A 22,117-nucleotide genomic window follows, 5' to 3' on the forward strand; every position below is an offset into this window, starting at 1 on the left:
AAAGCACTTTGTGCCGCGTTTTACTTTATGAAAACGATTCTATAAATAAAAGACATTATATACACACAAAATCAATAGTCAGATTGACATTTGTCATTCATGGGATTGTAAATGTCTGGTTTAGGATGTTTATTTCAAGAATTGCCTTCCCAAACCCATTTTATTTAAAGAAGAAAAAGGAATAAAATGGAAAAAAAAAAAAATCAGTAAAAAGTGGTATCTTTATTGGTTGAACAAATTGACAATGTGAAATCTACACCATGAAGAGAAAACAAAATTTGAGCACAGGGAATTTGCGGGGACAAAAACAGATTAGTTCAATATCATTTGTCAAATCTAAAATAAAACGCCTCTCCACATTTCTAACTACATTTCTGTCTGAGGAGTTACTCAAGTTATTTTTGTTTTGTCACCACAAAGCTACCATTTTCTTACAAATTCGACTTGTCCTGTATCGGATGCATATACGAGTCTGAAATTAAACTTATCATCCCAAGGAAAATCTCCACAGCTCTTAAAAAGAAAAAAAAAAAAAAAAAAGACAGCTTACATTCTGCACGTTGCACAGAGTGATAATGTGGTACACCTGTGCTTGAAAGGACTGATCTTGACAGAAAAAAACACAGCAACCCACACACACTGCCATGCCCAAAAACAGGACACATTTACATTAAGACACAAACTTACATACAAAAAACAAGTCAAAAAAACAAAACAAATCCCATCCAAAAATAAACGTTATTTTTATTTTTGTTTGTGAGAAGTCTGAAGGACATATGAGTGTTAGGGGAGGAAAAAAAAAAGTAAAATGTATATAATGTTCTAATGGACTACACTCTTTGAAATGCAGAAAATCTACATTTTCTTACGCGCAGGAATGTTGGACAATTGTTTCATTAAAAAATACAAAAATAAAATTCAAAAAGCCACCCACAATCCAGAATCCAGAAGGTGGATGTGTTGGACAGGGGCAGAAAGGTTGAGGAGGGGAGTTGGGCAATCTGTGTCTGCTCCAATCTGAGCGTCCTGGGTTTACAGCAACTGACCAGAGTACTGCTTCACACTGAAATATAAAAAAAAGAGTAGACAAATGAATAAAATGCAATTCACAAGTCTGCCAGTGTATTTTTAAAGCTATGCCACAGTGGGAGGTCGAAGGTGGGGATACAGAGCAGGAGGAGAGGAAGATGGTGAATTATATATATATATATATATTTATTTATGTATATATATTTAAAAAAAAAAGAAAAGACAGGCAGTGAAGAGGAAGGTAGAGGACGAAGATGTGACAAGTGGCTGAAGGAGAGGGGGGTGTGGTTAGTCCTTGTGTCCAAGCAGGTGCAGCACACTGAAGGGGGGGAGAGGAAGGAAGAGGGAGGCAGGGTTAGTTACCAAGGCAACACTACACTACTCATGAGACAGGGCAGCAGGTCTACAGCTGTATTAGTATTTGGGCAAAGCTCAGATAGCATCAACAAGGAAGTAGTGTGTGTGTTATACGTGCCTACTGGTTGCCAAGGGAGACAGAAGAGGAGGAGCCTGTGCTATTTGGCAGACTGTGATTTGTTGTCGGTTCATCTAACTAAAAACAACAAAATCACTAGTCTTCCACACAGCAGCAGCCAGGGGAAGAATCAATCCACTCCCTGCTTCACAGTGAAACGGCTTAGATGGCAAATAGACATGGAGGATTTTTTTTTTTCCCTTCTGCGACCAATCGTGTTCAGTGGACAAATATGACAGTCAAACATGTCAATCATACTGCCCCTTTTAAATGAACAGCAGTTTGCATATTCCTTCACAGCCATTTCATGTAAGAGGAAGGTTTGAACTAGTTGCAGGTTGCATGGGAAGAAAGGAAGGGGGTTAGTGAAGAAGAGACAGCAGGCAACAGAACTGCATAACCCAACATACATTGGGCTAATCAGCATTCAAATAAAAACTGTTCATGTGTACATAAAGTATATGCGAGTCCTTTTTATAAAACACAATAATGAAAGCTCAGAATGAGACACAGTGAGTAAAGAGCCCATACAATAATCATTTTCTGAAAGGTCAATATTTTGAATGCAAGTGGGCTCCATCTCCAGATAGAGAAATCGAAATGATTTTTTTTTTTAAAAACCTAACAACCCCAGTGGGATCTACTGACAACATTTGCCGATTACCTGTTCTGTAGAAGGTATTGGGCATTCTGGATCTGGTCTTGGGTACCAGTGATGGTAATGATTCGGTCCTCAGAACCTTCGAGAGGTTCATCGATCTTGATGGAGGCCCCAGACTCATGGCGGATCTGTTTGATCCGCTGGCCTCCCTTACCGATGATAGAGCCGGCCAGCTGTTGCACAGCGAGAGAGAGTGAGAGGTAGGCAAGATGAATAACATGTTAGCCTTTCGGCATTTAAAAATCTACCAGAAAAAGATGTGGACAAACATAACCTGAGTAAAAGCTAAAATGTTAAATGAAAATAGTCAGAATTTCTTTGTTTTAATTTTAATGTGAATATGAAAAGATGATGGAAACGCGCCACTTAAATGACCACGACTTTTAAATAAACTGAAAGACTACTCAAACCTTGTCCAGTGGGAAAAGCCCATCAGTGGCAAATAACAGGCCTTATTAGTCCCTACAACTGCATTGTCATAATGGAAATAATACACACAACATAGTGGAAGCAAAATAAGGTAATAGTCCATCCAATTTATGTCATAACAGGACCACTGAAGAAAACCTAAAAAAATGTTTTTAAAGGCGGGCAAGTTTATTTTTTTATGCCACTACCAATTACTCACATCTTTGGGGATCGTCACTTGTGTGGTGATGACAGGGCCACCCATGTCACCATAGGAGCGTCCACCTGATGGAAAGAAGAGGGGGAGAGGTGAAAACCAAAGTAGACAAAGAGGAAACATTTGGAAAGAAAGTAGAGTGTCAAATATAATCAAAACCAGCATCCCAGCATTACCACATGTAGCTCAGCAAATTGTCACTGATTGATAAAGTATACAGACTCACCTGACTGGTAGCTATCCCAGGAAGAACTGTTATCTAAGTAAAAGAGAAAATAAAAAAATAAAAAAGTAATAAAACATGTACAAGAATTACTCGTTTCTACTTCACTATGAAACTTCCCTACTGATTCAACACGTTAAAATGCTCTTCTAAGGAATACTCTTGTATTACAATCCATGCAGTGTAGACACGCAAGCATTTGCTCTTCAGAGATATTCTCAGCTTGATGCTATTCCTTTAAATTTTAAATAAAACAATGTAATTTGATCAGAAAAAAAAACTATTTCAAGCTCTGAAATGCTCCTGACAAGTTGACCATCCCAGTCATCATTTGGTCAAGCATTAGATTATGTTGGGAATAACCACCAATGTCACCTTTGCAAATTAAGATGCATAAAAAGGTTGTTCTTATAAAAAGAAAGAAAAAAAAATCAAATATGGAAAATCATGAGGATGAGCACTTACCATATCCCCCACCACTCTGTAGGCAACAAACAGAAAAACATAGACGAGTTACATGCAGTACAAACGATTCCTTTCATCTTGTCAGGATCTCATATATACCGACGGAGGATTGCAAAAAGGAATGTACAGATAATGCAGCAGCCTCATCCATGGAGTAGACTCAACTAAAAGCCACCCAGTTTTTCATCCATAAGACTAACTCCTCCTCCTTCCCTCCCTCCATCCCCCCTTCCGTCTCTCCTTGCATCTCCATCAGCCCCCATTTTCAACTGCTATTCAGCTGCTGCTGTCGCCAGGGCAACAAGCAATTCAAAAAGCTGTTGCTGAGCAACGGCAGGCAGTACCCTGCCAGCTCAGAGCGAGAGCGAGAGAGAAAGAGGGAGAGACTGAGAGGAGAGAGAAAGAGGAGTGGAAGAGTGAGAAAGGGGAAAAGAAAAAGATGGAGAGATGGAGAAAAAGAGAAAGACCTTCCAGTCTGTCAACAAAGCGTTATCAGTGCTTAGCAACCATCTATGCCCTCCCACCCCCCACAACATCCTCTTTCTCCTTGCAGGAAAAATAGGCTGGCCGTGAAAAGTACACAGTAAGAGGGCAATTATAGCCGATTATTATGGGGTGTCTCCGGCTGTGATGATCATGGTCATTTGGTGGGATGGTTTAAGCCATGCCAAAAATTAGGTTGGAGCCCATTGCTCCAGGCTCAAATGAACATATGTACAAGAGGCCATCTACGGTTGTGCCGTTCTTGAATCACTATTGTGATAACAGGACAATGGACAATCACAGCATATTGTACAGTGCTAGGACCAACCAGAACGCTCGCTTGAAGATGTTGGCACCCAATGAGATGCTAGAATCAGAGCTGCATGCATTTAGCAGAGGGTCACTAACCATGTTATCGCTATAGCGATCCAGTCTGCCTCTTCTGTCGCTGGTGATGGGAAGGGGAGGGAGAGAGAGAGAGCGAGAGAAAGAGAGACGGAGAGAGAGAAAGAGAAATGTGGGTTGGGGAGTAAAAGAAATAAATGTTTAAGAATTAAAGAAAAAAAAAAAGAAAAGAAAAAACAAAACACTTGACAACATTCCAAAGAAAATTTCTGGTCGAGGTCAAACTGCACACGCACGCTGAGCAAGATTACAGTATAAACACATTTCCTCTCAGCCATCTTCCCACACAGTAACAGGAACAGCTCTGACAGTGTTATGGTGAGAGGAGTGACAGGTGGTGGTGATGATGATCAGAGCCAAGGGCTGCTGGCCCCCTCCCCCTTCACAACTGGGCTCAAATATGGGAATAAAACTCAAGAAATGTGCTTTCATTTACATTGTACTCTTTGTGTCCCTAAATAATACACAAGTACACATTTTCAATGTCGAGCTAAAGTACACTTTCCATAGTAATATCTTTTGGCTGGAATTGATTGTGGCAAGGTTGTACTGCATCTTCGTCATCACCCATCTTGACCTTGTTATTTGCAGTATTGAACCCATTACAAGTGGTTGACATGAATTTCCAGGCATTTTCCTTTTAAACGGCAACATCAATTTGATTTACCTAAATGTTATTTAGACAAAGTCAAATGACAGTAGGTCTAAGCACAAGAAGAAAGAAGTAGGTGTTTCTAGATTTTATTGGTACTGAAAGGCTTTGACCCACAGCTTAATAAGCATACAAATGGACAATTATGCATCTGTTAGACTCGTTTCTAACAAGATACAAAGGTGAGAAAACCAATATAAAGATCTACCAAAATGTCAGTGTGACCACGGGTACAAAATCTCCCTTATTTCAAGAAAGCTCATCTGAGGTCCTCAATAAAGGATGACAAATGTCAGCTTCACATCAGCGCATGACCCTCATACACCACAATACATCCTCTCAAACCTGGAGGCTGCAGAGTGCACAGCAGGGTTACCAAACACAGTATAAAATGTTGTAATAGATCATTGCAGGAGCTCTCTGCAAAAGGACATGAATAATTAGAGCTCAGTGTTAGAAACTACGGGAAGCAGCAAAGAAATTGTGACAACGGGCTAACAGGATACGATATGGCAGAAGGGTAAATAGGCAAAAATAGGGTTAGTTTGGCAAAAGGTCATTAAATGAGGACACCAGACATATTAAAGAAGTACAAGCATGACATTTTCAAGCAAGGAAACAATGTGTAGGGATACCTCAACAATTTTAATTGAAAACATTGTGGCCAAATCATTTGTCATGTCACCGAGTGGAAACCTGTCACCACTCGTAAATCATTCCATCAAAGACCAGAGAGTGACATGCTACTCAACAGGAAGCACCACCCACTGGTGTTCTCAAGAAATGATCGTTTCCGTGAAGTCCATTATCTATAGTAAGTGCACATATTACACAACAAATTATATGCTTGAATATCAGAGTGTCAAAGTATCCCAGGTAAGATTAGTCAAGAGGTTTAGATAAGAGATTTGGGGACAAAAAAAAAAAAAAAAAACTTACTTTGACCTGTCATCTGAGCCACGGTACGAGTCATAGTAACGATCATCTCTGTGGGCAAGATGGAGATGGAAAAAGAGACACAAACACACCCAAACATACAGTGATGAGCACATACACCAAATGAAATGATAACCATGAACACCGTTTCAGTGCAAATGGTGACACTATATCATGTGCAAAATAACAGTTCTGTTTCTGTACAGGACAATGCAAAGCACCATTGGAGAACCTAACTATATGCACCTGAATGAAAATAAAGCAAATGAAAATGTGGTAAGCTTTTTATATGCAGATGCATGACAGAAAAGAAGAGCACCAGAACAGGTGCATCATGTACTACATGTCTGAATTATCAACAAGTGGATTGTATCTGCATCAGCAACTGACATAGGAATGAATTCATCTAAATAACCACACCTCACCACAGGACTTCCAAGTGACTGCAGAAAGCAAAGTAAGAAGGAACGGAGTAAAGAGACGCAAACTGAGGAAAATTCCTGCTCATCTCTCACCCTCTGTGTGGGTGTCCCATGGGCACGTTACGTGGACGGCCACTCAGTCTGCCAACCCTACTTGGGTGAGGTGGAGGAGGACCTCGGCGGGAGCCCATGTCATCATAATCCCGGCGGGAGCTGGGCATGGGGCCCCGTAACCCTCTGCTGGTGGACATCCGTTCATAGCTGCGTTCGCCAGCACTGGGCCGACTTCCACGAATGGGGAAGCCTCCCATAAGCCTGCGACCACCCCCCCTCTCCTCAAACATCACGGTAAAGCCGCCATAATCGTACGTCTCATCGTAGAAGTTAGGGTCATAGGGTTGTGTACGACCTTTAATGGGAGCCTGTTAGAGGAAAAGAGAAAAGCAGAAGGAATTGTAGTTTTATAAAAGCAACAGTTCAGGTGGATTGGAAAGCAATAGTTCCTGCTTAAAAGGCATTGCGCAGTGTCGGCTGATGGCATCTGCAGCAAAACATAAATCGAAGGGATTCCGTTGTCCAATTATTTTCTTAATCACCAATGTATTTTAAGTGATGGAGTAATAATGAAATGAATAGTCAGTAAATTCCTATTCTAGAAATGTATGGGGGGGAAAAAAAGAAGCAAAGAACACGAAGATCCTTACTTCAGAGATGAGCTCCAGCATGGTCTTAATGCATTCTACCACTCTCTCCGTTTTACCACCAACCAGCACTACACGGTCTGTCGACTGGGGACAACACTCCTGAAACAGCTTGATACTGGTCTTTGTGTTCTGGACAGACAAAAAAAATAAATAAAAAAAATGAATAAAAAAAAAATAGCCACACGAGTGGCGAGAAAAAAGGGAAACCTATCAACAGCTATTCATTTAACTGTATAAAATACTTTCAACGTTGCAGATATTACTCGACTCGCTACTGTGCTATATTTCAGGTATCTGATAATTAAATCATGTTTGAGGTACAAAACGTGTACCAATTTATATTGTGTTCTACCAGAAATAAAGGATTATGAACAGAAAAATACTTCTGGCGTTGAACGTTTAATTAATAACAGCAATTATTCTTATAAAAATAAAAAGACTCCTTAAATTATGACCTTACCTCACGGAGCTCCTTGATCTTAGCTCCTTTCACCCCGATGATGGAGCCAGCCAGGCTCTGGTGGATCAGCAGACGCAGCTCACAGTCAAAGTCCACACCATTGTATTGCTGGTACTGTAAGGGACAATCAACTCGTTTACACTGCAACGCGAGCTATTGATTGGAAGACTCAAACATGCCCAAGTCCTTACGTTTGCTTATTGCAGCAATTTTATCTGTCTTATCAGTACAGAAATATCAAACTAAATTAACTGTGGATTATTACAAAATTGATTCTTACTCCATGAACAATTTTTTTGTACTCTGCCTTTTCCACCACATAAAACAAATATGTCACAGCAAACATATACTGGAATTAAGAAGGCTTTTCAAGTGCGTGTACCTTTGAATAGTAATTTAGGACAACATGATTTACAATATTAAGTCGTTTGCTACTCGTAAAATCTATCGAGTACATCCACATTCTGAAATGGTATTCAAACTTGTGATCTGCATATTTGAAACAAATAAAATTTTCTTTTAACATAAAATTACCCCTTTAAAAGCAAAAAAAAGAGAAGAAAATCCAGGTGTATAATATACAATATAATTAGCTGTGGTGAAAGCAACTCATATTCAGTAGTTTTGTAAAACAATTGCCGAGTTCGTACTTTGATTTGAGCCGTTTCTGGTACTCAAGTACCATTTCTCCTTCTTGTTATAGACAAAAATCAGTGTTTGTGCACATACAATTAGATTAAACAATACAAACCACCTGTTTAGATGAACATACAAAACAACCACAAACGTATTTCAAAGTATCTTCATGGCCTATTGAATATTTGCAACAAACGCTTTGACTTTAACTTAGGAACTGAGGAAAAAGAACTCCAATCCACACACACTCACCTCTTCCAGAGTGGGGATTATCTTCAGCAGGATTTCTCCAACGGTCTCAATGTCGGCACTGATGCTCAGGATGCTTCATATTTCATCCACCAGAGCACAGATAGGGTAGGTTGAGGTGGGGAGGGGTACCAGCAAGGCATCCCATGGAGGGGGGGAGGGGGGGTGGGGGACAATACTTTAGATCATACAATTCATGACATCTTTTATTTTGACACATGAAAACTGTCAGCCCCATCCCAATAACACTCTAAATGTATAAATGAAACATCCAGGTTGATTTTTGTTCTTACGCTCACAAGCCATCCTGATAGTTTTATATTGTAACTTGTTAAGAGCTGTCACCCAAACAACAAAATCAAAAGAAAACAGCCTTTGTCCAGAAAGGAAGTGAAGAGACAAATTAAAAGGACCCAAAGAAAAGTGACTGCGCTTGGTGACCACTGAAGGGGCGAGACGGGGAGGGTGAAGTTTGAGGAGAATCTGGCAAGAGTAAGTACCAATGGTGCTGCAGAGAGATCTCTAAAGTCCTAAAGCAAAGTTTGGTGGATGCACACTACAAACACGCTTAACTACAAAGACCCTAAACAACATTTAATGTTAAGAGGACCAAGGGAAAAAAAATGTAACTGCTCTCCTGCTTATTCATCACTGAAAAGTTACCCAGTGGATTGTATGCTTAAAATGTGAAAAGATCTGTGTACAAAATGTTGTTGTCTGCACCCACCTCGCGCAACAATCAAGTAAACAATGAATTTACTTAACAGAACAACATAAGCAGTTTATACATGAAAGCAGAATGGTAGGCAGCTGAGGAAGAGTAATAGAGCAGATTAAACCATGGCAAATGATGTTTGCCACTCTACAGTTGATGCTGTTTAAGGGGGATGGGAGAAGCAGTAAGTATAAAACCAACAAATGCAGTGATGGCTGGGACAGAAAGATGTGCTGTTCTTTTAACAGCTCTGACAGTCAACAACCAGGTTGGGATGAAGCGGGAGACAAAAAGAAAGACACACACACACAGAACGCTGGAATCTTAGCTTGGCTTCTGATTTTCATAGAGGATGGCTAATCGGAGTCTATCAATGTAACAAGGGCATCACAAGGAAAGAATGGGATGATGCGGAAAGCAAGTGAGCATATGAAAACTAACGAAGGAAACAGCGGAATATCCACTCAGAGGGGGAGGGAAGTGAAAACACGAAAGATAAAGTGGACAGATAATCATCAATAAAACAAAAAATATATAAATATACAAAGACAGACATATTGCACAGGTTATAGCAAAGATAAAAAAAGACAGTGGCAGATTGTAGAAAAACCCCTACAAACCTAAGTTTCAGTGCTGATGTGATTTCTTAAAAAAAGGATGTTCAAATGGCTTTTTACAGGCTCAACAGGCAGATTTGGACATGAACGCATAAGGCTCTTTGATTCAGACTAACACACTGTGAGAACAGGTAGGTTAAAATACAGTGACTTGACAGAGGCAGGATGACTAGAATTCATCTCTTCTTGTTTGACCTGTAGTCAGGCAGTGAGAGGGAGGAGCTTAGGGACATACCGCTCAGGCCCACTGCTGTCTGGGACTGACACACTGGCATTGTACTGGGCGTGGCATGGGCAGGGGCCAGGGCCATTCGAGCACGGATGTCAATCAAGTAAGGCGCCCATTTAGGGACAGGGCACGATTATGGGCAGGGCCAACCAGGGTGTCAGGTGGGCGGGCGCAGGAGGGGCCATCCAGAACATGGGCAACAGAGGAGGAAGTGGGCAAAAAAGTAAACAGTAAAATAATAAACAAGGGAGAGGGAAGAGGGAAGAGGAATACATTTTTAATATACAGGCTCTACACGGTTAAACGTGACTTTAATTTGATTCTCTCAGAGATTGGTTTGTCAAAGAGAGAAGAGGAGAAAAAGTGACACCAGAAAATGGGTAATGGCATATTAAGAACATGAAGAGTTCAATGTTGGGGATTAAACCAGAGACAGTGAGAAAGAGGGGAGGGGGAGAACAAATTGTGGAGGGCTGGAGAAAGAGGCAATGACATTGAATGAATCAAGAACTGGCCAGTTTGTCTTAACATGTACTAAAAAGAACGTAATGGCTTGCACTGTGGGTGACCTCATGAACTCAGCACTGTGCCAATAAATTTAAATTAACAGCATCAGTGCAGCCACAACAGCAGTGTTAGAATTAATTATCATTATGGAGAAACGAATGGACATAACAATTGGGCTTTTGTGCCTCAGGCTAGTTTAGCTGAGACAATCACATCATGTTCATTGAGAAGAATAAGATAAAACAGCCTCAAAGAGTTTTTTTTCTCAAAGGATCACGTGTACGTAAGGCTATGACAACAAGACATCAACTAACCACACCCATCATAAGCAAAATAAAAAAAGTTTTATTTCAACATTAAATGTGGAAACTGCTGTTCTACACCGTAAGCTGGATAGGTTTGAAAGGCCAGTTGAGTTCAAAATAAATAAAGGGGAAAATAATAAAACAAAACAAAAAAAAACAAAAAACGGGGGGTATACAAAATAGATGTACTCACATCTGTACGGAGGGCTTTGATGTTTTTGCCACCTTTTCCAATTACAGCTCCTGCATTCTGAGAAAAGAGAGTACTTTCTTAAACTGACAGCTTCATTTAATGAAAGAGACAGTAAGTGGACACTTAAATTGCAATCAATTGTCATGATAATCTCCGATATGATGTATAGAAAGCCTGGTGGTGTATAAATACCTACAGTATAATCAAGGGTGGAAATAAATCATTCAGAAGGCAAATAATGTGATCAAAGCAGCAAAAAGAAAACCATAAAAATTTAAGGGAGGGCAAGAAATCGGCTCGCTGAAAGCTTGCTCGGAGGAACGAGACAAAAATACAAATAATCACATAAGGGTTCAACATGAAACGAGATGATTTACTTTGCTCTGCAGGAGGATGCGCAGCTCAACCATCTCTTCCGAGTTCCTGGAGCGCTTGAATGATTTCTGCTCATCTGCATCCTCAGCAGGACGCTTACCTGGCATGGGCAGATAAAAACACACTAACATCTCTGTACACACAACCTTCCACAAGATAAAATTAATGAATTTTGGGGACAAAAGTAAATAAAAGGAGAGAACAGCTGTATCACATATCTTACATTTTCCCGTTTCTCTAAGTGAACACGCTGTGTAAAAATCAAGTTTTAGAATAAGTTGCAATTCAAACTCTTTCTGTGCCCTCTCAGTGCACGGAAAAGATCTTAAAATGCACATACTGATTTTCTAAACACTGTGCCACAGAACATTTTGAAAAAGCAACATGAAGAATATAAATACAACTGGCAGCAATATTAAAAGTTATCAATCAATACATTTTCACGATATATGCACCATTATAAAAGTGATTACGTTTATACCATTAGTCTCTGAGTTGCTGAATGAAGAGTCTTCTTGCTGATCGATTTCTGAGTCCATGTTCTTCTGTCAGATGAAGAAAGAATTGGAGCAGGTCTGACGGGGGTACAGGTGGCAGCAGCAGAGAGAGACAACTGGTCCCTTTGAGCTGTGGTTGTTTGTCACCATTGTAACAGCAAAAACACAAATGACAAAAAATGACAAGAAAAGAGAAAGGAAAAAAAATCAAGCATTCTGAATGAATATTTAGCTCTTCAATAATGTGGACGAAATGGTAGAAACTTGCACACACTCACCGATATTTATTGCAGGGACAAGGGCGTGTTGATAGGCGGATCTAAATAAGCAAGCACCAAACAGCTCCTGTGACCTGTCTAGGAGGGAGAGGCTACTTTTTTTATAAAGGAAATCCAACGCTATGTAAACCACTGGCAAAGTTAGCATGGCACCACTACCGCCTATGTCCATTGTATGTTTTTTTTACATGCAAATTGTGGCAGCCGCTACAGTGCATGAAAACATAGTATTGAATGTATCATGTTATTGTTTCAACAATTGTGTTTTTGTTTTTTTTTGTCGAGGGAGGGAGGAGTGTTTCAGTCCTATTAGACGATGAGTTGATCAATGGCCACCCCCCCCTCCCCCAAATTTTTTTTAATTAATTAATTAATGACAAATATTACTGTATATTATTGCCAATTAGCTAAGCAACACTGTGAATTCGTAGTCTTCTAAAACACAAGATCGCAAACCGAAAGTGTGTCGCCGAGTTCGGCTCCGTCCCTCAGGCGGGGGTTCGCCGCCGCAGCCCGCAGGAAAAGACATTAGCATCGCGCGGCTCCGCGTATTTCGAAAAGAAGCGTTCACTAAACGTCCACAGCCCTATTTTCAAACATGTGCCAGACTGTGCTCGATATGAAGCATCGGGAAACGCCTCTCATTCAACACAATGGAGTTTCGTAGCACCGCGAGGCGATCGACACGAACGTCAGTCCGAGCCGCTCTGGCTAGCCACTAGCTTGTTTCGCCATGTTGCCATATTCCAGGTCGAGCTCAAATGGAGCGAGTTAGGCCAGCTGGCGAGGGCGCGGGGAAATAGATAACACCGTGACGACAGCAAATGCATCAGAATCGCACAACACTACGTGGCACAGCCGCACTCGACTTACTTTAGGCTCAAACGGGCTCAAATAAAAAGAGCAAAAATATGATCAAAACACGAACCTGCAGAGAAGCACCTCGCTCGTGCCCCTTCCTTCTCTACCGAACCTGGAAATGTACGCGACGTTTGCAGATGGTTCTACGTTCTGATTGGCTGAAAGGAACGCCAATCAAGTGAACCAAAGTTCCGATTCGACAAGAGGACGTCAATCAAAAATAAGGACGTGTTTTTCCACAGCGTGTGATACGCCCTGTTTCCGGGTACGGAAGATCGGTTTCTGGTGGCTCTGCAAGTTATTCTTCTTGAAAAGGTTCGCTCACCAAACCTAATGGCTTTACCTTTTTTGGAATTTTGTATTGAATGTCTTTGTATTTTTGTCTGAAATTGGTGTGTAGACTGACAATAGCGCCAATTACGCTCATACTCAGTTGCTTACGTTTGGCGCCTTTTGAGTTAGATGCTACATTTACCACTGCATCACATGGTAAACATACTTCATACCTTGTTATTATACATTCAACACTAACTGCCTTATTCACCAATGTCTTTTTTCTGCCTCCTTTTCAGTTGATCACCTGCTCTGTCACAGTTCTTATAGACCCCGATCAGTCCAATTCAATCCTCCCATGTCTTGTTGATGAATGACCACAAGCAGTTTACAGAGAGATTATCCATCAACGCATAAAATCCCTCTTTAAGGTAAATTAAATGTAGCACTTCAATCTTTTCAATACCACGCCTGCACCACAATGTGGCCAGACATTACATTTTAGTGAATCTGTATTCACTAAATTGAACTAACCGAGCTGCTGAATCTATAGTTGTGTGCAGGGAAATACTCACAGATAACAGGAGGAAGTAGTAATAGTTAAGTATGCAGCTTTCAGAAAGTGGTCAAATCGGGTAGACGGAGGAAGAGCATGGCCCCTGAAATTCAAACAGTGGTCCATACTGCCCAGGCATGGCTCCGGTCTTCCTGGAATGTCCAGGTGCCCTTTGCCTGGCTCGAAGCATGTGTAGGGTGGCTGCAGGAAGAGGCTGGAGGGCCACTGCGCCTGTCACAGCAGCAGATCAACCAACAGGTAGGCACAAAGTGACACCGTCACTCACACTTTTAGCATACTACCCATCTCTCTTTGCAACTTGGTTGAAAAGCTTTCCCCCTTGTAGCCCATCTAAGTGGAATAATTTGTTATCACCAAGGTCATGACAGTTCCCATTAGTCAGTGAGAACCTCTTGTGTTGAGTTTGCATTTTATTTCCATAGGTTGTCTCTATATAGTGGGATTGATGGTCAATGATCAATGTTTTGAGTTGTCCTCGAAATGAATCCTTCACTAAGAATTTTAGTCTGGTATTCACTGACTGTGCATTTTTACTTTGCAGTCCATGGTGTTCACCATTTGCAAAATAATGCTTCTGGAATTTCGATAATTGTGTTTAACAATATGTCAACCAGCTGCTATGCAGTGTCACAAAATATGAGGATTTCTATTATTTACTTAAATAAGATAATTTAGTTTGATGTTTCGACTATGGATTTTTTTTTTTAGAATCCTTTTTTTTAGTTTTCATTTTTTGAAGTAGTTATTGATTAGTTGACTTTGCAACCCACACCTGTTGCAACTGCTGTCATACACCACTCCACTTGTCTCAACTTCTAGATATGGCAGTTGTGATTTAATTAAATAATCTCTTTCATGCAGTAGTTGGAAAAAAACAATTAAGTGGAGTGGAAGAAAAAAATATCTATTAAATCAGTAATTTTGTTTTTGTCAAAATAGTAAGCAAACATATTAAGATTAAAGGTGTATGAAAATATTTGATGAACCCTGATCCATTATAGAGTGCAGTGAAATCAAAATGTATCAGACCTCAGAGCAGATGGGCAGCACAAGCCAAAGACCATACGTCGCTCTTTTGCTGTCAGCTGAGAACATAGAGATCACAGTTGAGGGGATAATGATTAGTGTAAGTGGGCGACAATAAAGTGAACAAGCACCTCTTGGTCTGACAAATGCTAGTTTCTGTTTCAACATGCCAGTAGCAGGGCAAAAGATTTAGTGCAAACAGCATTCATCCTGCCTGGTGTCATCTGTACCAGCTGGTGGTGGTGTCATGGGGGGTATGTTTTCTTGCATTGACGCAACATTTATATGCCACAGTGTACCAAAATATTGTTACCGAACAGCTGTGTTCCTTAGTGGCCAAAGTCTGTCTTTATTTCAGGCAGGATAATGCTTCATTTCCAAAAGCATGTATGATCTCCTCAGGTGGTCTCAGAGCAGGACTCTTGATATCGCCTCCATCAGTTGGTCCGTGCAGTCTCTGGGTCTCAGCCCTTCATGGCACTTTTGATGTGGTATTGTTATTTTAATAAGATAATTAATAAAAGACTTCATGGTGTTACTGATCCATTGTGCTATTTATTTGTGGATATTTGCTCTTTCTTTTGGCTTATGTCTTAAAAGAATTCTGTCATTTATAATGGAAAAACTGGATTTGACTGGCTGTTAGTGTGTTTGGAGGCAATTTGTTTTCTGGAAAAAATGATATGTGTGTGTCAAATCTCATGATATTTAGTGTCATGAAATTGTATGTATCCTTAAACCTAGGTGCTGGACCAGTGGCTGCTGACAGATCTGAGAGACCTGGACTACCCGGTTCTCCCTGAGGGACTTGCTCAGGCTCAGAAAACAGAGCTCAGTGGCAAGTTCTGTGTCCAGGTGTGGGCTGGTTGATCTCCTTTTATTTTTTTTAATATTGTATTTCTTTTTACATTTTATTTCAACAAATCTACTCACTTGTCAAATATATCCTATATCAAAAGGTGCCTTTAAAACTGAGGAAGACAGCTTGTGTCTGTGCAGCAAGACTATGTGAGGAATTAAAAAAAGATGTGAAATTACTACATTCAATAAATAAATAATCCAAATATATTTCTATATTCATTAAATGCAGCTTTTTTTTAATATCATAGCTGAGGAAATGGTTCCTCCTTACATCAACTGAGTGTGATACAAAGATTGAATTTTATCTTTATCCAATTGTTGAATAGTACAGACCAATCAGAAGAAAAGCTTGTGTGGTTGACCCCCCCCCCCCCCCCTTCACCCATCCGTACATGTGAAACACAACTTCATGAGAAAACAAAGAAAACAGACCCTTCGAAAGAAATGAAAACAAGAAAATAGGCGCACAAAAAACGAATACCAACTGAAAAAAGAAAAGAAAAACACTTCTGCTTCACTACAATTACTTCAGTACATGCATACGTCCCCATATCTTCCAAGGAGGCCACATTAAAGCCATTAAAGCAAATGTCAGGTAATTTCAAGGAAAAAAAAGTGACTGCCATCTATTCAGAAGCTACATTATAAGAATCACTGCTGGATTTCTTTTTCTTTCTTAATACATAACTGGTAAAAGCTGCAGGAAGTCAAGTCCAGCAGCTCACAATATGTTCTTTCTGCAGTGGTTCGACTAGAACACTAAGGTTTCCAAGCTATGGCCTGAGGCCGTGCCATCGCCCGCGGTTTATTTTGAATTGGCAGGCATTCAAGCTATTTTAAATATGAAATAAGTCTGGCACAATCAGACAACACCACGCTGAGCTTCAACAACAAAACCAAGATAATCACAGACACATTTTGTTTGTCACCAAAAACTGGAACTAAAAATAGCAAGTAAATGCATGAAATTTCAAAGATATACTTCACTTTGAGTGACCAGCTCTGCCATTTATTACTTTCTTGTATGTGGCCCTGAGTAAAAAAAAAAAAAAAAAGTTTAGACACCCTGTCAAAGATATCACCTCGTCCAATCACAAGGCAGCGTAAGCAAAGGTTCCTTTTCTGTTTCAGGTCGACTCTTTGCTGGACGTCAGTCAGCCTGCTTATGGTCAGCTGCAGAAGTGGAGAGGTACCGACTGCTCTAATGATGAGGTGTCTGCGGTCACACAGGCCACCCAGAGACCCTGGGAAGCCAGACCAACCCGAATGCTGCTCCTCCAGGTCAGATGCATGTGAGAATTAGGAAGTATCAAAAAGATCTGCTATCAATTTCACTAGTGTGCTTTTCTCTTGACTTGACATGCAATGTAAGGCATCAATTGCCTTTTGATGATTAATTAAGATCGTTTAAAAAAACAAAAAAACATGGGTGATTCATTTTTATACAGATATTTGTGTGCATATTTTGCATCATTGCATTTTGGCCCTTTACTCAGAATGTCTTTGTCTTACTACAGATTTCCATTGGAGTGTTTTTGACTCGCAGTAGCAGACATTTCAAGTAGAAAGTAAAAAGAAAAGTGATCGTGTTATGTTGCTAATGAGGTATCTGTGAGGTTGTCTGCACAGATCTTCTGTTTTTGAAAACTGCACTCGTAAGTGTGGATATAAAAATACAATGTGATGGTGATATATTCAATAAAGAGTCGTGCAATAGCATATCTGATATGATCCAGCTTTGACTCCAGTGTCAAACTATTTACAATGGTGTCTAATTTGTGACAAGTCTTCATCTTGTTGTGTTGGGTTGGCTGAAATAATAAAGACTCTGGCTTCTCGTTCTAACTGAATCCGAGTGGACAGGTACAGTCATCGAAGTAAATTGCAGGAATATACAGTATGACACACACCGTAATTTTCACCTTAAGTATTGCACTTGTCACCACACTGTGGTGTTTCAAGAATAGTGCTGGTGTTGCTTGGAAACGTTGCAGTGGCTTTTTACATTTACCGTTTCTCAACCCATTGTGAGCATGTCTTCCCATGTAGTCCCAGCAGTCATGGGAAGTGAAGACTGTTACAAATGGTGGGAACACGGCGATAAGGCAAATGTGTTCAGAATAGCCTTCAAAGTCTACACAAGGCAGCATTTATCAAAAAACACTCACTGGCCAGATTACATCTTCATTAATAATGTTGAGAGCAGACAGGACAAATCATTTCTGAAAAAGATTTTTTTTTTTTTTAAATTTGTGAGTGATCTGTATTATCTCGGGCAACCGTTCAAATTTATCACGCAGAGAAGGAGTGGAGTCATTAATAATATCTCCGCTCTGCTTAAGGTTTCCCCATGCAGACAACTTTGTGGTTTTTGCATGAGATTTCCATGTTACTGTTTGATATTTATTGCTACTCTTGTGACTTAAAATACAAAACCATATGATCATAATAAGCAGGAATGAAGCTGTCCCAACTTTAAAAAAAAACTGTAATATTTAACAGGAAAACGAGGTTAAATTCGTCATATTGCATGCTCAAGTTTTATATTTTTGGTTAGAGTTCTCGTCTCTTGATCAGGTGACGGATGGAGTCCAAAGCTTGGAGGCTATGGAGTATCAGTTCATCCCAGAACTCAGTGCAGAACTCAGGTTTGGAATCAAGCCCTCTTTTTTTAAAACCATGGCATACAAGTTTAAGCAATGTTTTTTTGTAGTTGTTTTTTTCCTCTCTGGAAAAACGGGAACCTTTCTCTTTTTGAATGATTATAGAAACACAAGTGATTTCTGTTTAAATGTATTGTTTCCTTTTTCAGGCCCGGGACAAAGCTCCAGCTGCAGGGGAAGATGGTCTGCAGACTCGGTGTGCTGCTGTTGGGACCGTCCAACATCAAGGTCCTCGGAGGCGAGGTGGAAGACCTGATGGAAAGGAATGCCAAGGTAAACTATACATCGAATCTGGATTTCTATGTCTCTATATTTCTACAATCGGTCACTATCTTGTTCAGTTATTGTTTAAAAAAAAAAAAAAAATGTCCATTCATTCATGCAGAGCCTCTGTTTGATGTTCACACTCTTCAGGGCAGGGTGCTGTGTCGGACGCTGGGACTTCCTGAGGAGCAGCGGCAAGAAACACAGGAGGTTGCACCGCCACCACAACAAGGTTGTGTGTGTGTGTGTGTGTGTGTGTGTGTGTGTGTGTGTGTGTGTGTGTGTGTGTGTGTGTGTGTGTGTGTGTGTGTGTGTGTGTGTGTGTGTGTGTGTGTGTGTGTGTGTGTGTGTGTGTGTGTGTGTGTGTGTGTGTGTGTTTTTTATACAGGTATGTTATGCAAAAGCATGGCTACTCATAGTCACAAATATAATGTGTCATTATGAAACCACAGCAGGTCGATTTAGGGGAAAAAAGTTATTTTAGTGAGAAGTGGCCTGCAAATGCTTGAGTAATTGGTTTTCCTTTGAATCATGCTTCTTAATTTGTCCCAAATATGTTAGTTTCTAACATGAATGCAATGTTCTGTTTTTGTGAAGGTGATCAGGAAGGAGGAGAATTGGAGCTTGACGATGCAGAATTGTTGGCCAGTTTGGAGGCCGAGGAAGGGGTTGACATGTTTCAGGTCAGACCTGCCCAAGACAGTGGTTATGAAACTCTGCGTGGGACCTCCACCCCTTCTTCCAGGAGCTCGTCTATCAGGAGTTTCGTCTCGACCGTCTCATCCAGGTGGGCGATTAATGCTGTGATGTCTTGACATTTTGATTCTGCGAGTCTTCTCTCTCTTGCACTGTGGCAAATATAGCTTGACATTTTAAAATTTAGTACAATGTTTTCCTTCAGAAAAATCCTTTTGGAAGAACTTTAATTCTACAGTCTGTGGATAGAAGCATCTTTTTATGGTTTAATTTGTATGATATGGCGTTTAATATTGTTACTGGTGTGTTTTGTTTAACCTCTGTTCAACATAAGCCCACTGAAGATACTGTTTTAGCTGCTGAGCGAATATATTTTAAATAGAGAAAGAACATAATGACTTCAGGCATTTTCAGTGAAATATACCAGCCACTAATTTCTTGTACAGACAAAATAAACTAAACGGGTAGAAAATAATCTAATTGGGACAAAAGTGGTTCACATATAACAAAACGAAAGGCCGTTTACTGAGCAAATTCTCAAGGATAAGACTGAAGAATTTTTTTTTTTCCTGAAGTGTTTCTAACAGCTTTCTGAGATTTTCTTTTTTGTCTGACATTAAAACATATTTGAAGCTCTTTCTCTTGGAGCAATGAGCCCATTAGCATGTTAGAGACTGGTTTAAAATCTAATTCAATTAAGTTCATAATTGGCTGGTGTCTTTCAGAAGTGAGGCTTCCTCCGACTCTTACAGAAGTGGTTTGATGCAGAGCGGCGGAGGCGCTTCAGTCCGAGAACATGAACATTCAGGCTCCTTACCTTCCGACACGCCTCACCCAGAGATCCACGATCACCTCATGGCGGATCAAAACTTTCCCGATGAAGACTTTGATGATCTTCCTCTGGACGAATTGGACAGTGTGATTTTTCAAGAGCATTCCCCTCCACCGTCTGAAAGCAGGCCTGGAAACACAGCAGTGGCCAATAACATAGAACCAAGATATCACAACACTGTCTCCAGAATCACCACACAGAAACGAGACCATCTTGGATGTCCTGTAGGAGTTTCAGGGGAGTCAAACACCGCAACTTCCAAACCTTCCAGTTTTCCGGCAGCTTCAAATTTGCTCCATGAATCAGAAATGGTTGGTTTTCCTGAAAGCGACCATATGGATGAGGACATGGACTGCTTTTTTGAAGAGATTGAACTCTGTAATGGACAAACGGGCAATTCTGGTGGACCGAGTCGGCCACATGTTCAGCAGTTACCATATAAAGACAGAGAAAGTGTCACCTTGGGCTCCAGTTGTAGACTTTCCAGCAAATCAACAAGTTCAGTAAGTTCAATGAAGACAGGCTATGCACTTGAGAGTTCATGTGGTCCACCTCGGGGGCAGATTCGTCCCTTTGGTTTTTCTGAATCTCATCGACTCTCTGCTGAACAAAGTCTACAGTATGACAGCATCGTCCCCGCTGTCACTCTAACCTCGCCACCATTTACATATTTGTGCTTGCTTGAAAAAATGATGTCGTCACCACACCCACAGACCATTGAGATCCGTGTCAAAGCTTTTATCGTAACCCTCTTGGGGAATATGAGCAGCAGCAACGGCGTTTGGAGCGTCGGCGCCACAATATCAGACGGTACCGGCTACCTGGATGTGGAGTTGTCCGACGGGCTTTTGACCAACCTGCTGGGCTTTTCGGTGCCAGAGAAGGGAGCTCTGAAACGAGACCCCACCCGCAGATCTGAGCTGGCAGCCGGGATGAGGAGATGTCAGGAGGAGCTGGTGGACATGTGCTGTGTTATGTCCATCACGGTGGAACGCGGCAGCAGAAAAGCGGTGGTGACCAAAGCAGACCCCATCAGTGAGAAGGAGCTCCAGGAGCTGGAGCAGAGAGTGAGAGAGCGGAGAAGATAAGCAGAGAGATTGAGGGGAATTGGGCAATAATGAGAAAATTACAGGCAATGGAAAAGTACATTGCCCTTAAGCGGAGATGAAAAATTGCCAACAAAACTGAGACAAATATAACATCACAGTCGGCAGCAATGGCTTGAAAGTTTTTCTGCGGTGGGTTGACACTAACGTTGGTGGTTGTTTTTTGGACTTGTGATCAACCTGCCCTTCTGCTTCTGATTTGGACAGCAGAAGGTGTGAAGTGGATGTTAATGATCAGCAGGCAGTGTGTTGCAATCTATCCCATCTGCTATTTGTGAATGTGACATTCTGGCATTTGTCATCAGGCAATTTCATTCATCTTTTTACTGTCCTCATTTTCTGCTCAAAATCTACTTCAGAAATTCGTAAGTAAAGTAAAACAAACAATAAACTACTACATACAATTATAGATTGGCTGTTGGCTATCGGCAGCTTAGCAAAGTTCATCATCCCAAAATATATAACATCGACATCTGTTAGGAAGAGAAGACCGAAGAAAGTCAGATGAGAAATTGAAGAGACCGTACACAGTGTGATTGTGGTAATGAATTGCCTGCCTTTGCATTCATTCACTTCACCCATTACTTCTCACTGGGTAGTGATTGAATAGCCAAGGGCAGTGTGGGTCTTTAATAAACTCCCTCAGAGGAGAATGAGAGGAAAGGAAGATAAAGGAGAGGCCATGAGCTCCGGTTGTTTCTGTTCATTATTGAGCCATGTTTTTGTCTTTTCTAAACACATATTATAAAATGAATGCGTTCATTGTGTTTACTGTATATAAGCAGACAATTGTCCAGCGTGTTTTTTTTCTATATTG

The 22,117-nt window shown here is 40.7% G+C and overlaps 2 protein-coding genes across 3 annotated transcripts; one reads left to right on the forward strand and one right to left on the reverse strand.

Annotated features, from left to right (window-relative positions):
* Nucleotides 1-203: 203 nt before the first annotated feature.
* On the reverse strand, nucleotides 204-13,108 carry hnrnpk (heterogeneous nuclear ribonucleoprotein K). Of its 2 annotated transcripts, none has more exons than XM_080500165.1 (17): nucleotides 13,070-13,108; nucleotides 12,142-12,219; nucleotides 11,848-11,993; nucleotides 11,369-11,466; nucleotides 10,992-11,048; nucleotides 9,993-10,036; nucleotides 8,429-8,501; nucleotides 7,541-7,654; nucleotides 7,081-7,209; nucleotides 6,470-6,798; nucleotides 5,958-6,005; nucleotides 4,370-4,409; nucleotides 3,479-3,494; nucleotides 3,017-3,049; nucleotides 2,794-2,858; nucleotides 2,169-2,338; nucleotides 204-1,063 (listed from the first exon to the last, which is right to left on the reverse strand). In XM_080500165.1, exons 3-17 carry the CDS (start codon nucleotides 11,903-11,905, stop codon nucleotides 1,033-1,035), a joined length of 1,305 nt encoding a protein of 434 aa, XP_080356291.1. In that variant the 5' UTR covers nucleotides 11,906-11,993; nucleotides 12,142-12,219; nucleotides 13,070-13,108; the 3' UTR covers nucleotides 204-1,032. The 2 variants fall into 2 exon arrangements, with proteins under 2 accessions (XP_080356291.1, XP_080356292.1); XM_080500166.1 differs by having other exon boundaries at nucleotides 12,142-12,233; nucleotides 13,070-13,103.
* A 155-nt stretch (nucleotides 13,109-13,263) lies between these two features.
* Nucleotides 13,264-22,117, forward strand: rmi1 (RMI1, RecQ mediated genome instability 1, homolog). Its single transcript, XM_080499817.1, has 9 exons — nucleotides 13,264-13,317; nucleotides 13,575-14,089; nucleotides 15,623-15,733; nucleotides 16,871-17,020; nucleotides 18,317-18,387; nucleotides 18,552-18,675; nucleotides 18,817-18,898; nucleotides 19,264-19,453; nucleotides 20,088-22,117. The coding sequence occupies exons 2-9, from the start codon at nucleotides 13,928-13,930 to the stop codon at nucleotides 21,280-21,282; spliced, it is 2,085 nt and encodes a 694-aa protein (XP_080355943.1). The 5' UTR covers nucleotides 13,264-13,317; nucleotides 13,575-13,927; the 3' UTR covers nucleotides 21,283-22,117.

The sequence above is a fragment of the Blennius ocellaris genome (assembly GCF_963422515.1).
Source record: "Blennius ocellaris genome assembly, chromosome: 7".
Taxonomy (NCBI): Eukaryota; Metazoa; Chordata; class Actinopteri; order Blenniiformes; family Blenniidae; genus Blennius; species Blennius ocellaris.

Coding starts and splice junctions, on each gene's coding strand:
- hnrnpk (XM_080500165.1), bottom strand. CDS start 11,905: ATGGACTCAGAAATCGATCAGCAAGAAGACTCTTCATTCAGCAACTCA. Junction 2,859..3,016: donor CTGGGATAGCTACCAGTCAG/GTGAGTCTGTAT, acceptor TCTTTCCATCAG/GTGGACGCTCCTATGGTGAC. Junction 1,064..2,168: donor CAATACCTTCTACAGAACAG/GTAATCGGCAAA, acceptor TTTATATTTCAG/TGTGAAGCAGTACTCTGGTC.
- rmi1 (XM_080499817.1), top strand. CDS start 13,928: ATGGCCCCTGAAATTCAAACAGTGGTCCATACTGCCCAGGCATGGCTC. Junction 18,676..18,816: donor TGATGGAAAGGAATGCCAAG/GTAAACTATACA, acceptor CACACTCTTCAG/GGCAGGGTGCTGTGTCGGAC. Junction 18,899..19,263: donor TGCACCGCCACCACAACAAG/GTTGTGTGTGTG, acceptor GTTTTTGTGAAG/GTGATCAGGAAGGAGGAGAA.